The sequence below is a fragment of the Pangasianodon hypophthalmus genome, chromosome 14 (genome assembly GCF_027358585.1).
Source record: "Pangasianodon hypophthalmus isolate fPanHyp1 chromosome 14, fPanHyp1.pri, whole genome shotgun sequence".
Taxonomy (NCBI): domain Eukaryota; kingdom Metazoa; phylum Chordata; class Actinopteri; order Siluriformes; family Pangasiidae; genus Pangasianodon; species Pangasianodon hypophthalmus.
Window position 1 is genome coordinate 21,996,001 of NC_069723.1, and position 14,647 is coordinate 22,010,647.

At 38.0% G+C, this 14,647-nt stretch overlaps 1 protein-coding gene across 2 annotated transcripts in view; it reads right to left on the minus strand.

Moving 5' to 3' along the window:
- Positions 1 to 651: 651 nt before the first annotated feature.
- The window catches only part of LOC113539369 (WSC domain-containing protein 1), a 37,691-nt gene continuing 23,695 nt past the window's right edge, over positions 652 to 14,647 (minus strand). Inside the window, exons 4-8 of one of the 2 annotated variants that reach the window (XM_053239919.1) lie at positions 8,512 to 8,633; positions 7,763 to 7,934; positions 5,103 to 5,267; positions 2,852 to 3,052; positions 652 to 2,171 (exon numbers count right to left, since the gene is read on the minus strand). In XM_053239919.1, the coding sequence (XP_053095894.1) occupies positions 1,819 to 2,171; positions 2,852 to 3,052; positions 5,103 to 5,267; positions 7,763 to 7,934; positions 8,512 to 8,633 (1,013 nt within the window). In that variant the 3' untranslated portion in view covers positions 652 to 1,818. The remainder of the gene's footprint in view (positions 2,172 to 2,851; positions 3,053 to 5,102; positions 5,268 to 7,762; positions 7,935 to 8,511; positions 8,634 to 14,647) is intronic. The other variant, XM_026935092.3, reaches the window with a different exon arrangement.

Sequence of the window (14,647 nt, forward strand, 5' to 3'; positions counted from 1 at the left end):
TTTTAATAAAGTGAAAAAGCATGAAAATGGGTCGTTTGAAGTATGCTACATGCCAGGCTTCATATTAGCTTTGTTAGCAGTTAGCTAACTGTACTAGCTACATACACTCACAAGAGGCACAGCCATATGCCTACATATGTATAATCTTCTTCTAAATAGTTAAACACAAATTAAATAATGCTTGCTCATCAGAGACGGCACACACACACACTTCACTTTACTTTTGTTTGTGTAAAGCTGCTTTGAGACAATGACCTTTGTAAAAAGCGCTATACAAATAAAAATGAATTGAATTGAATTGAAAATAACACACTAATGAGTGTGAAAATTGTTTTTTTTTTTTTTTTTTTTATTTATATGTTCTGTGCCAGGTTTCTGATTAGCTTTGTTAGCAGTTCAAGCTAACTGTACTAGCCATATACACTAACAAGGGGCACCGGTATATACCTGCATATATATATATATATATATATATATATATATATATATATATATATATATATATATACATATATATAATTTATTTATTTATTCATATCTTCTTCTGACTAGTTAAACACAAATTAAATAAAATAACACACTATTCAGTGTGAAAATTGGTCGTGTGATTTATATGTTATGTGCCAGGCTCCATATTAGTTATTAGCAACTTAGCAGTGCAATCTAGCTGTACTAGCTACAAACACTCCCCAGAGACAACAATGATCTCTGTATTTTCTTCCAAGCTTTATTTTTCTCCGTAACATCTCTATACATAGTTAATGAGAAGTCGTATATGAAAGGAGAAGATGAAACCACAGTTATAAGGTTTTATTCCATAAAAAAAAAAATAACATGCATAGGAACTAATTGCAGGTAGGAACTAAACTTGTGAAAGAGGGAAATGAAAAATTGTTGCACCACGCAAGTCATACGATTAGTCTGAGGAATCGTTTGGATTGATCGCTTTACTGCATCATACCTAATTTGCTTAAAGTTGAGAAGATCTCAACTCACATGTCGGTTGTCGCTGTTTCTGAAATCTTGGCTACATAGAGAACGAAAGACCACCCGCTGATTTGTCACTTGCTAGTGTGAATGTACCAGAAATGTGATGTAGTAACACTTTATTTAAGGATCGCACATCAGTGGGGTTATTTAAGGTCTCGTTATTTGTTCAGTAAAGCCCTAATTAGACACATGTAGATATTTTATTCACTACAAAATTACTCTTTTTTCATAAATTCCTGTACTGCTTCATAATTGGAGGTCTATTGAATAATGCACCTCCTACTCGTATCTGTATTTGTATTTGTATTTGTTTATAACACATCTGTTTATTCTGAATAATGTACTCATATTTGATTACAACCCTAATATCAGTGTAAAAATGTCCCATCTGATCATCAGTGCTATGACTTTATTTCATTAGAAATCTCTACAGAAGTCAGCTGACCACATTTTTTTGTTTGTTACATAATTTTATTGAAAAATGACACTTCTTATCTAATTACACTGAAAACATTTTGGAGACTAAGTAAAGTTTATTTAATTAAACTTTAGAAAATGGCAACACATTATAGACATCAGTTTCCACTTGGTCAAATACTCAATATTTTCCCTTGTAATGTTAACCAGAATCTCATCAGATTGAATCTTTAATGAATCTTCACTGCAACATTAAGCATGATGGAGTTGGTGAGTGCCAAAGCTTTAAACTGGAAAAGAAATGTCAAATCCTGATGAAGCTCCAAGAACAGAACCAACACTTGTCTTGAATAAAGCCCTTAATTTAAATTTTGAAGGAAAACTAAACATTGCCATGGTTTATAACCCTCATCATCTTGGGATGTACTCCTGAGGCAGGCCGCTGTGGTTGCTGTCTCTGAGTGCCTGATCCACGACCTTAATATAACTGTCAATCAACTGTCTCATGTCCGGGGTGAAGGGGTCAAAGGTGGGCCGGCGAGCACCGGAGCGTTTGAAATGCCCGTCCTTGTTTGTTTCAGCGCAGAGGAGGCGTTCTTCACTGGTGCTGACGTTGAGAAAGGCGATAACAGAGCGGAGCCTGGGCACCAGCGACTCCTGCAGCTCTTCATAATGAAGCACCAGCAGCTTCTGGCCAAATCGGAGCCAGTCCAGAACGTGAGACGCCCACCATGATGCGTAACTCCCCACAAACTCGGGCCATTCTGCACAGACACACAGATAGAGCAAATATCTGTTTAATCCTTCAGTGTCTCAGTCGTCCTTAATTAAATTTTGCAAATCCAACTGGCTTGCTGCCTTTTGCATTACTGAGATAACAGCATTGATCCAGGCAATGAGTAAGAAATAAAACACTTGGGGTTGTGCTGTTATTGGAAAATAATCAATGACGGAGTTATTGTTGAAATGCCAAAGATTATTTTTCAATAACAGTACATGCTGAAGTGTTCTATTCCTCTTACACTAAAGCAATTTAACTGAATGATAGGTTGTACTTTTTATCCATTTATAGTTACAATTAATGCTGTGGAATGTCCATAAAACAACTATGGTAAAACTGTTATCACTGAAATTATAGCAGCTCTCACCAGCCTCTCTTCTTTTTCTCTCACTTGAAGTTAATAAACCAAAAAAAATATTGAGAAAAAAGCAAAAACTGACTGTTACGAAGCAACAAAAAGTTTTATAGAAAACTTGTTAGTTGTTGTTAGTTGTTGTACTATAGAAACGATAACATTTTAGAACAATCGCATTAATATAACTCGTTATTTGTAGCTGTTATAGAAAATTAATCAGCACTTTCTGACCAATCAGAGTCCAGAATTCAACGGTTAAGTCTATTAGATCTGTGAGACAGTTAAAGAATGTGGCGTGATGGCGATACCATTGCTCTTCCAGTGCTGGTCTGAGGCGTAGCCAAGATGTCCTGCGCATTTGCGATTAAACTCGGCCATGAGAGAGCGGTACGGGTTTCTGATCAGCAAGATGGCTGAGTCATACATCTCGATGTCGCGCTTGCCGCTCTCGTGCGTCTTCACACAGATGGTGCGTCCACTTTTCCAGTAATCCTTCTCGCCCTTGAAGCCTGAACAGAAGGAGAGAGGTTTGAGATGTGACGCCAGAAAGACGCGGGCGAATCTCAGAGCCACGTCTCGATCCAAACACATGCAGTTTCGAGTAATCTGAGTAATGGAGCTTCGGCTTCACACTCCAGACTAATGATATCAGGTCAGTGATGGATATGAGCAAGTGTTTGACTTTCAGTTTCGGTCAAATCCTTCAGCCATATTTCCCCGCTTTGCTCAAATGCTTATAACTCTTTCATGTTTTTAATTACTTTTTTATTTCATGGTTACTTTATTATTTTTAAAATGTATTTATCTTTACAATTTGTTACATTTTAATTTTCATTTTTCTTTGTAAAATTAATGTATGAATTATGCTACATACATAAATCTTTATGATTGTATGACATGTCTGATTTGAGAAAGCCTCAGCTATTAATGTTGAATCATTTTATTTAGTAACAAGTATATAGTATATTTAGTAAATTCAGTGAAAAGTATAGAAGAATTGTGCTGCTACAACAGTGAGGATTATTAAATCTGGACCTGTTTTGTAGATGTGAGCTGCTAAACTGAGCCATGAGGTGCAAAATGAGCCAAAGGACAGAGCTGCAGAGCTGCAGAAATGCCACGTGTTACGGAGATTTGGGCCAATGAACAAATAAATAAATAAATAAACCATGAATGTGATATATAAAATGTTTTAAACTAGCTGTTTATATAATCATCTAATCTTTTATCTAACCATGTTCTCCATGCTCTGGTGATTTTTATCATTTCTATACACAAATGGCAAAGGTTTGTTTACTTTTTTCTATCATATTTCTTACCAGTGAATGTGAGAGTTTTTACAAGGACATTTTCAGCATTGCACACCACTCAGATTACTTTCTTTTTTGCTTTTTGGTTCATTTAATTATATAACAAGTAGCAAGAAGAACTAAAAGTATCAATTTCAATCAGATTCAGACTTGGAAAACAGACTAATATGTGTAAAAGCCTTGAGAAAAGACTCTTGCCTACCAGCCGCACATTAAATGACAAATATGGAGCTCAAGTTAAATAAAATACAGAGTTCATTAGCAAAATATTAGACCTCTTTTGGTATCTGTATGTCACAGTGACCACAATTTTTCATCCAGATCTCATTAAGAAAGTGAAGGTGATTTGTATGAATGCTAAACCCACCCCTCATCTGAACCTTTGGTACTTTTCAGATGAATTAAATCATGTCAGTTGGAGGAAGCGAATGGAGGAAAGCAAATGGAGGAAACTTTTTTCCCCCCCACAAACCATTAATGACTTTTTAGTAGTTTCAAAAAGTTTCCTGATCTTACAGTACCAGTACAGCAACCTAGTCAGTACGCTATTCAAATAAATAAATAAATAAATAAATAAATCCTTAAGAGGTTCTTTGGATGGTAAATGTTCTTGCTTCCTAAATGGCCTCAACCACACTGGGGGGAAAAAAAAAGCTAACTGAATTTACTTCATTCAAATGCGTACAGCAGTTCCATGTGATTGAATTGAATGACATTAACACAATTTGTTTTCATATATCCAAAATGATTTGATCACGTATTTTCACAACCCTGAATAAAATCAAACTCCACACGCCCACCTAAACTGAGAATCAGACCCAGATTGCTGGCATTTTTCCACAGCCACATTACCACTGCACTATTCTACTATACATTTTAATTGTGTTAATTATATATAGTTATAATTATTAATTATATATAGATATAATTCCAGTCAGTGCCAACATCCTCATGGGATTTCATAATGTAATTGGTTACTACATTAATAATTCAAGCTGGGATTTAGAAACTTGCTTAAATGAAAGTTTGGTATAAGTAATAAAATCATGTTTTGATGAGAAACTTAAATATTTTTATACAAACTATATGTAATATGGTCTCTTCAATCTGACTGACCACATATTCCATTTTTTTAAGTGCAGAAGGACTAAATGAAGAACCATTTAGTGTGCTAGGTGTAACCTTTTTTCACATTATATGACTATAAAATGAATACAATTAGAAACAAGAACATGTCAGGTCTGTTTACCTCTATTATAAAGTGTGCCATCGAAGTAGTAGCTGCCTGTGTAATATCCAGTAGCGAGCTCAATCAGGTGTCTCACCCATGTGTTACCCGCTCCAGGAAAACTGGACAGAGCCACCAGCCGGCTCGATTTTTCTGGCAGGAATCTTCGCTCTGTACATCTGGAGTCTGCATGAGGAAACGCTGCATTATTTATCACCAAATGAACAAACGGATAAACCTGTTACATGTTGCTAGAAATGTGACAGAAGCATAAAAGTTGTGGATGGTAATAGTACCATCATGCATGTGAGTGAAAAAAGATTAGTCAAAGACTGTTTTGAAAATATTAATGTTACTGATATGCTACATATACGAAGACAGCAGGCTGTGATGCACTGTGTGTTCTGACACTTTTCTATCAGAGCCAGCATTTAACGTTTTCAGCAATTTGTGCTACAGTAGCTCTTCTGTGGGATTGGGTCAGATGGGCTAGCCTTCACTCCCCACGCGCATGAATGAGCCTTGGGTGCCCATGTCCCTGTCCCCAGTTCACCGGTTGTCCTTCCTTGGACCACTTTTGGTAGGTACTAACCACTGCATACCGGGACCATCCCCAAAAGACCTGCCATTTTGGAGATGTTCTGACCCAGTGGTCTAGCCATCACAATTTGGCCCTTGTCAAAGTCGATCAGATCCTTACGCTTGCCCATTTTTCCTGCTTCAAACACATCAACTTCAAGAACAGACTGTTCACTTGCTGCCTAATATATCCCACCACTTGTAACAAGATAATCAATGTTACTCACTTCACCTGTCAATGGTTTTAATGTCCTGGCTGATTAGTGTATATATGAAGACTTTGGATTTTTCGTTTATTCAGAGAAAACAATAAGACAAAACAGACAACAAGTTTACAAAATTATTGGTTAGAAATGTATTCATATAAAAAATAAAATCAATTGAGATGTGTCTGAAGTCTGGCTGCAGTACAAACACAGCTAATAATCGTAATGCCCTATTAAAACATCCTTTAAAATGCTTCTATTTCATTAGTTCAGTCAAATAAACTTTGAATATTAATGAGACTGGAGGCAGTAAAGAGCAAGCGTGGGCACAAACGTTATTAGAGAATATATAACATATGTTATATAACATTCCGAAAGCAAGATACAAACTTTTGTACTGATTTCATTTGGATTTTTTCACTATTAATATATTCACATGTACTAATTAACCATTTTTATGATTTGTCAATATCCTGCTGCTACAACAAATGACAGTTTTCCATCACAGGAAAATTTTCAGGATGGGAAGTTTACACTTTGTGGATTCTCAGTAACATGTGAAGCTACATTTTTTTTGTCTCAAAAGAGAAAAAAAATAGAGGCTGGTGAGTGAAGGTCTTGTACGGACAGGAGGACAAAAACTAGAGACATGCTTTATTAAGAGGAATCCAGAAATCATAGTCGAAAGCCTTATCTGGACAGATTAAATTTACATGAGGTCCTTGGGTAATTTCCTATTTTACAGGTGCTACTCTGTGACTTCATTTCTGTCCAGATCTGAGAAAATTACAGGCTGAATTACCTGGTGCTTTTCTCCAAACTCGTCTGATGTCTGTGATTTTCTATGCAGATGTCGCCTTGAGTTGAAAAAACATATTTGTCTGCTGCTACTTGCTGTATTTATTCTCGTAGCGCATGTATCAGTGGCCCTCCCCCAAATATTAAGCACTTTCTGAGTCACACAACAAAAAATGGATGCTTCTTTTATAATTTGTTATTATTGTTTTGTCGTATTTTCAAATTGTTGCTGGAACTTTGGTTTGGTCCGGACACTGTGTTGTGAATGGAGCGTGATCATGTGACCATGTAATGCAAACATCCGAGTTCTTAGAAAATACATCCCGCTAGGAACTCAATCCTCCTGTTGTCTTTTTAGTTCTGTCTGGATGCAAGAGCTTTATCACTGAGGAGATGTGTAAAAAATTTATTACTGATACACTAATCCAATCAGAATAGAGCTGAAGTCCATAGCTGGGTTCAATACACAGGCATGCAGAGTGAAACAGGAATTATCCGTAATCAAAACGAGGGAAACCGGTGAGGGTTAAAATAAAGATAAACAGAACTCAGAAAACAAGGCTAAGAAGCACATGATAACAATAAACCAGACTTTGAGAAGAACAATGATGCATGGAGGAAATAAGAAGGCGAACTACTGATGAATCAAACATGGAACAGGTGAATACATTGGGTAACAGACCAGTGACTGGATGGGGACAGAGATAGAATCAAAACAAAAAAGGCAGATGGAAAAATATAAAGCAAAGCATTTGGGAACTAAACAAGCGAAAGCAGTGCTTTCAGCCGAATTTGTGACAACAGCTGCTATAAAGTAAGTGATAACAGGAACTAACTTTTTTCATGGACGTTGCACAATACTGAATGTAACTGTAAATGGATAAAAAAAGGATGATACGATGTTCTTAATAAAACACCACCCCATCATTGATTTGTGTCTCATAACACCATATTCCTTACATGAGTTCTTTATTAAGTTCAAGGGGGTACAAACTTTTGCACAAGGCTGCACAATATTAAAGGCTCTGGGCACTGAAGCTGTCATGAGAATCAGCTGACATGTTTGTGTGTTTGATTAGCACTCAGTGTGGCTCTTACCCTGCACAGGCGTCTGATAGACCTGCAGGAAGTAGGGGTGTGGTTTGTCAGTCGTCAGGCTGCTGTTGATCTGAGCACAGTGTTCTTCATTCACTGGATCATGGAGGGAGAAATGTGGAGTAGCGTAGCCGCAGAAACACTCCGGAGCGCTCAGCATGGCTAAAGGAAACTCCTAATGAGAGAAAGGGAGAGTGTGTTAATGTCCTGGAGAGAAGAAATGTGTGGAGGCTCTTCAGCACTTCGGCTCTCGGTTGTGTGTTTGTGCCACGCATCTGTAATAAAAATGATGAACATATCGCTGAGACATTTACTCAAATAGAGATCTGTGCCTCTCTGTGTATCATTACATGCTATTGCATTTATTTTTAGTTCCTATTAGCAGAAAGCACTTTCAAACACCAAAATTAGTTTCTCAGTTGACAATCAATTGACCCTGTGGGCAGAGCGTAGCAAAGCATTAGCATCTAACCGCGGGTTCTCCAATTACTCTGGAATAACACCACTCAGCAAGTAGTGTGCACAATTGATTATAGCATTAATTGATTGTCTTAAGGGCCACATTAATGTTTAAACAAGCAGATTGTTTTCAGAAGGGCTGCGGCAGAAATCTAACTCAGAGAAGTGCTTTACTCCGAGCACAGACGCCAGGAGAAAGGGCAATCAATGCTAATCTTCCAGTGATACAAGCAGAAAAATGAAGCATGGAGACGATTTGGAAAGGGGGATGGAAGACAGCAGGGAGGCAACACCTTGTCCATGCAGGCCTCGATACACGTCTGGGAGGTGAGGTTAGGCTGAACCATGCGGATCAGAGACGCTGCGGTCGTGTTGTCGGGTCTTCTGAAGCAGCCACGATAGCGTACATTCCTGTCTGAAAGAAAAAAACATGACACAAACAATCAGATCTGTTATTAATCTGATTTGGCTGGATCATTTCAGGTAGCCTTGAACTCAGAAACATGATTATGAAGATTTAACCTATCCTCTGCTGTGGTTTATCTAATCACATGTGTTTATGTAAATTATTTAGCTGAAGCAACAGGGATAGACATATTAGCTCAGAAAGTGGAGAGTTTTCACAGACTGTCACTGAGTTTTCTTTTTTTTTTTACCCATTCTGGTCTGATAAGGAAGAGTCTACATGACTTTCAATCATTTAATCATTCACAGTATACAAGCAGTACAGATGCAGAGTGAGTAGTTGCTGAGGCAGGGGGGCGGGGTTGGGGGATGGGGGTTGTTGAGTTTGACTTACCTTGATCAGGAAGTCAGAACTCAGAATTATGGTATTTTTGACCTCCATGGAGTCGAGCTTCTTTTATTAGCAGCCATTTAGCCAGCTAACTGTGAAGAGTGATGTATATTTTCCTCCTCAAATCAATGAACTGTAGTCAGTGTTATAGATTTAATGAGCAAATATGTCTGTATGTTTAAAGAAAATATTTGTGTATATATAATATAACTCAATGATAATTATAATCAAATTATAAATTGTTTACTGCTGATGATGTGAGTGGCCATGTTGATTTGATGTGACTTGCTGAACTCGGGGTTAAGTAGAGCTACCTGAGTTTCTCAGGAATTCTGTGTTGAGGAGGCTTTGTTTTTTTGTTTGTTTGTTTGTTTTGTTTTGTTTTGTTTTTTCCTAGTCAGCGGTTGGAAATTCTCAGTTACGAGTTTTAATCGAACACATTAGCATTAGTCGCCTAGCCCTAAAATTAGTTGCCGACTGGGAAATCGGGGCTAAAGTCATGTACTGTACACTAGTGTTTATTTTCCCAGGGTCAAGTTCAAAACAAGTGTCTCATCTGTTCAGAGTTCATGGCTGTAGTCAAATGTGGCAGCATTAAGCACCATTACAAAACATAACCACTTCAATTTGGCTTAATTATAGCTATGAACTTATCAGTAATGGTTAAGCTGTTGTTGCCATTCAGTTGCTTTGTTATCGAGGGATTTTATGTAACTGGACCTTTTAATACGCAGCTATTAGAACAGCTGGTGTTTCTGTTTCTGATTTGCATATTCATGAATATTCATAGATTCTTGATAGATTCTTGAGCATTAACAATGCCCTAACAGACCTATAAGAAACCTCCAAAGCCATATATGGACAAAAAAGAGTGCTGCAATAAACTTCCACGAAATCAAAAGGCAAAATAAATATAAATTGATCTGCCTCAAGGCTATATGAGATATTACATAAACAGACTCGCTGAAGGCATGTCTGCATTTCTGAAATACCAGGAGTGCAGTTCCAGTTTCATTTGCTAACAGAACATGATGAAAACAGCAAGTTAAAATGTAAAATGTTGAACGCTTGGATTAAATATATATATATACTGAATTCTTCTCCTTCCAGGCGAAACGATATAATAAAGCTGAACTACATGCTCAAGAAATAAGATAGAGAATAAAGCTATGTTCAGACTGTTTGATTGCAGCTTACTGCTCAAATCCGACTGATTTATTAGCTTGTTCACATTAACAGAATTTATAAAAACCAACATTAAGCAAGAACAAATACGTTTTTTCGCTTAGTTGTAATTCTTGTAATATTTTTTGTTTATATGTGGTGCCTGAGCTAGTGGATAACTTATTAAATGTAAAGCAATGTTCAATGTTATGTTAAGAGAAATGACAAAAATTAGAAAACAGTATACCTAAATCAATATAATGTACCTTTAAAACTAATTTAAAGTGCATCATTGGACCTAAAGGACCACTGATGAACCATTAAAGCTTTACTATAATTGCTAATTAAAGGTACAGGTTGAATATTAAAGATACATAATAAAGGTACAAAAAATATCCCCTTGATGGTACCGCCCAATTAAGTAAAAATAAAATTTGGTACCTTTATTTCTGTAGGTAAGAATTTGTTTATATCAAATACTGTCATATGTCACTACCTGACTTTGCTTGAAGATCTCAGTGTGAGTGGTGTCCAGGTGTTTCATCCAGACGTGAAATAAAACCAGAAAAAAGGGTACTAGAGTGTACTTTTGCTTGTCACTGGGGTGATAATATCAAACATACACATTCTGTACCTTTAGCATTAACTTTAGTATTACAGTAGCGAGGCTGAAATATCCAAATATAACAGTTTGAAAGGCAAAAATAATGAAAATGATTTCACCCAGTTTGAACAGAAAAGGCTACTCAGTTTATGTACTGGTAACTTGTGACTAGGGGTGTAATGATACATCGTGACACAATGCAATGCGATGCAAAAATCTGATGATGTGCATTGTAGAAATGTGCGATTCACATCATAGAAATCAGCATTCTAATTAATTTTGATAGTAAGGTCCCAATCTGCACATCCCATAGTGTTAAAATATATAGCGAGCATGACTGTGTTCTTTCAAGAAGAGATCTGCACTTGTAAATTCCGATAACTCCTGATTGCAACAACTAAGCCACACTTTGCGGTATACGGTTACATGACCACATTATAACGGTCAAAAAGAGCTCTTCAGTAGCTTTTAAACAACAACAAAGGCCATGGAAATCTGGCATTTTAGCCGACTTTGGAGCTCTGTTTCTGCTGCGGAGCTCATTATGTTTCAGTCGATCATTTTCAAAGTCCCCAGGTCAGATATATAGTTTATTCAATCAAAATTTTTGGGAGAATTAATAAATGTATTTATTTATTTATTTTTAAGATATGGTGAACCTGTGGTACATTTTGTTTACATTAAGCCTCTGTTCCTAGCAATTTTTGTTTTATTTAATTTAATACAGACAAAAAAATGCACAAAGGAGTCTTTTCCATGATAATTTTTCTTCATCAAATTTTGTTCAAAATATCCTGAAAATCAAATCAAAATTGTGAAGCCAGTATTCTGAAGCCAGTACACACGATTCTTTCATTGGGACTTTGACTTTAGCAAGGTGGTACTGAAGATGGCTGGCTTATTTTATTTCGTATTTATTTCTTAAACAAAATAGTCATAAAAGTGCCAAAGTGTTTCTTTATGTCAATATGTGTGGCTGTACACAAGCAGAGTAATTTAGAATATGTGGAATTGATCAACTTGTTCTACACACACTTTGATAAATGACACCCGTGATTTGTGCAGCTTTTGCTTGCAGTGTGAATACAGGCTTGTGACACTGTCATCAGGCGCATCATGTCGTATCCCACCCATCTCTGAGAGTGTGTGCACTACACAATTACAGCAATTCCAGATTCATTAACTAGCATGTGTCAGCTTGCCTGTAGGACATGCCATGACACACAATACCCATCAGCACCTCTGTGGAATTAACCAGACCCAGGCTTTTGTTTTTTTGCCGCTCCAAGTAATTGAAACCTCAAATGGACTGGAAGGATGTTTGAACCTCTGTGGACCGTAACAATGAAACAACTCCAAAATTATTACACACACCGTTTGGAAACTACAGGCTGTGTGGGTTTAGTTGAGAGACTGTGGGGTAATGACTATAATGCCTAATGCCAAAGTGACACAGCTATGTGCAGGATTTATTAAACAGCCATAAGTCTTTCTTGCTAAAATGTCATTAAAAGATGAGATTGAGTTGGATTTATAGGAGTGGGTTAGAGGGTCTGCATGTAAAACATAAAGGTTTATGAATAACACATACACATTGAGTAATATTTGCTTTTTGTTCATTTTTCATTCAGAATAATGAAGAATAGTGTCTAAGGCATAAAATATTCTTTGGGAGGTGTGTGTGTTTGTGTGAGTCAGGGTGAGAGGATGCAGCTGTTGTTGTTGTGTTGTGTTGGTTTGGCTCCAGCTGCACTTTGCCAGGGTCAGAGAAGCAAAACTCAGACATATGGCTGTTCCCAGAACTGAAGCCAGAATCTAGTTCACCTTTTGGATAACCTTTATTAGGCAGGATAACAGCAGTGTTTTGTGTGTGTGTGTGTGTGTATGTGCACGTGTGCGAATAACGAATATGCTATTCAGAATGAACAGACAATGTGTATTAAATGAATACAAATACAGATATGAATAGGAGGCGCACAATTTTTTTAGAAGGCTTGCCAGAAAGGGTCACAGGTCACAAGCTAGAGATGTGCGTCAGTATCCCAGGATGCAACAAAAGCTTGCACGAGTGGGAGGTGGTCAGATATGAAGCTTGCGGGACGACAAAGACCATGTTCATTAATGTGAACCTGCAGCAATCCTTGGTAACAGCCTAGTCTAGGTTGTGGTGCTTAAAATTAGGCTACTAGTTTGTTTATATTTTGGGAAATAGAACCAACTATATTCATTAGAAAATATCACAAGCAAGTACAAACAAAAATAATAACTGCACAAGTGGGATGTACATCGATCAGCCATAACATTATGACCACCTGCCTAATATTGTGTTGGTCCCCCCTTTGCTGCCAAAACAGCCCTGACCCATCGAGGCATGGACTCCACTAGATCCCTGAAGGTGTGCTGTGGTATCTGGCACAAAGACTTTAACAGCAGATCCTTTAAGTCCTGTAAGTTGCAAGGTGGGGCCTCCATGGATTGGACTTGATGGCCAGCACACCCCACAGATGTTCGATTGGATTGAGATCTGGGGAATTTGGAGGCCAAGTCAACACCTTGAACTCGTTGTTATGTTCCTCGCACCATTCCTGAACAATTTTTACAGTGTGGCAGGGCGCATTATCCTCATCCGCATTATAGAGGTCACTTCCATTAGGGAATAACGTTGCCATGAAGGGGTGTACCTGGTCTGCAACAATGTTTAGGTAGGCGGTATGTGTCAAAATAGCATCCACATGTATGCCAGGACCCAAAGTTTCCCAGCAGAACATTGCCCAGAGCATCACACTGCCTCCGCCAGCTTGTGTTCTTCCCATAGTGCATGCTGGTGCCATCTCTTCCCCAGGTAAACGATGCACACGCACCCGGCCTTCCACATGATGTAAAAGAAAATGTGATTTATCGGACCAAGCCACCTTCTTCCATTGCTCCATGGTCCAGTTCTGATGCTCATCTGTCCATTGTAGGCACTTTTGGCAGCGGACAGAGGTCAGCATGGGCACTCCGACAGGTCTGTGGCTACACAGCCCCAAACACAGCAAGCTGCGATGCACTGTGTGTTCTGACACTTTTCATTCAGAGCCAGCTTTAACTTTTCAGCAATTTGTGCTACAATAGCTCTTCTGTGGGATCAGACCAGATGGACTAGCCTTCACTCCCCACACGCATCAGTGAGCCTTGGGTGCCCATGACCCTGTCGCCAGTTCACCGGTTGTCCTTCCTTGGACCACTTTTGGTAGGTACTAACCACTGCATACTGGGAACACCCCACAAGGCCTGCCGTTTTAAAGATGCTCTGACCCAGTCATCTAGCTGTCACAATTTGGCCATTGTCAAAGTCTCTCTAATCCTTACTCTTGCCCATTTTTCCTGTTTTCAACACATCAACTTCGAGAACCGACTGGTCACTTGCTGCCTAATATATCTCAACCCTTGACAGGTGCTATTGTAACGAGATAATCAATATTATTCACTTCACCTGTCAGTGGTCATAATGTTATGGATGATCGGTGTAAGAAACAACAGTCTCATACGAGGCCCCAGAAAAGCGTTCACCCTTTCGTCTGGAGATCGTGAGTTTGAATCCCAAAGAAAAGAAAACTTCTGGTTTAGGCCACTCCCACTTCAGATTCAATTCTGAATACAAATATAGATACTTGGAGCCCTAAGCAGATACAGATACATATGGTGGTATTGCGTTGCACTCCTATATTGTGTGTGCATGTGTTTGTGGAGTTCTTGGAGAATTTGATGGATGTCACTGTAGCTGAACTGGAAAACAGCCAAAAATGAAAAAAAAAAAAAAACTCTACTTTTAGAAACCATACATATATTTCAAAATGGTGAGGAAATATTTTTATTAACTTTC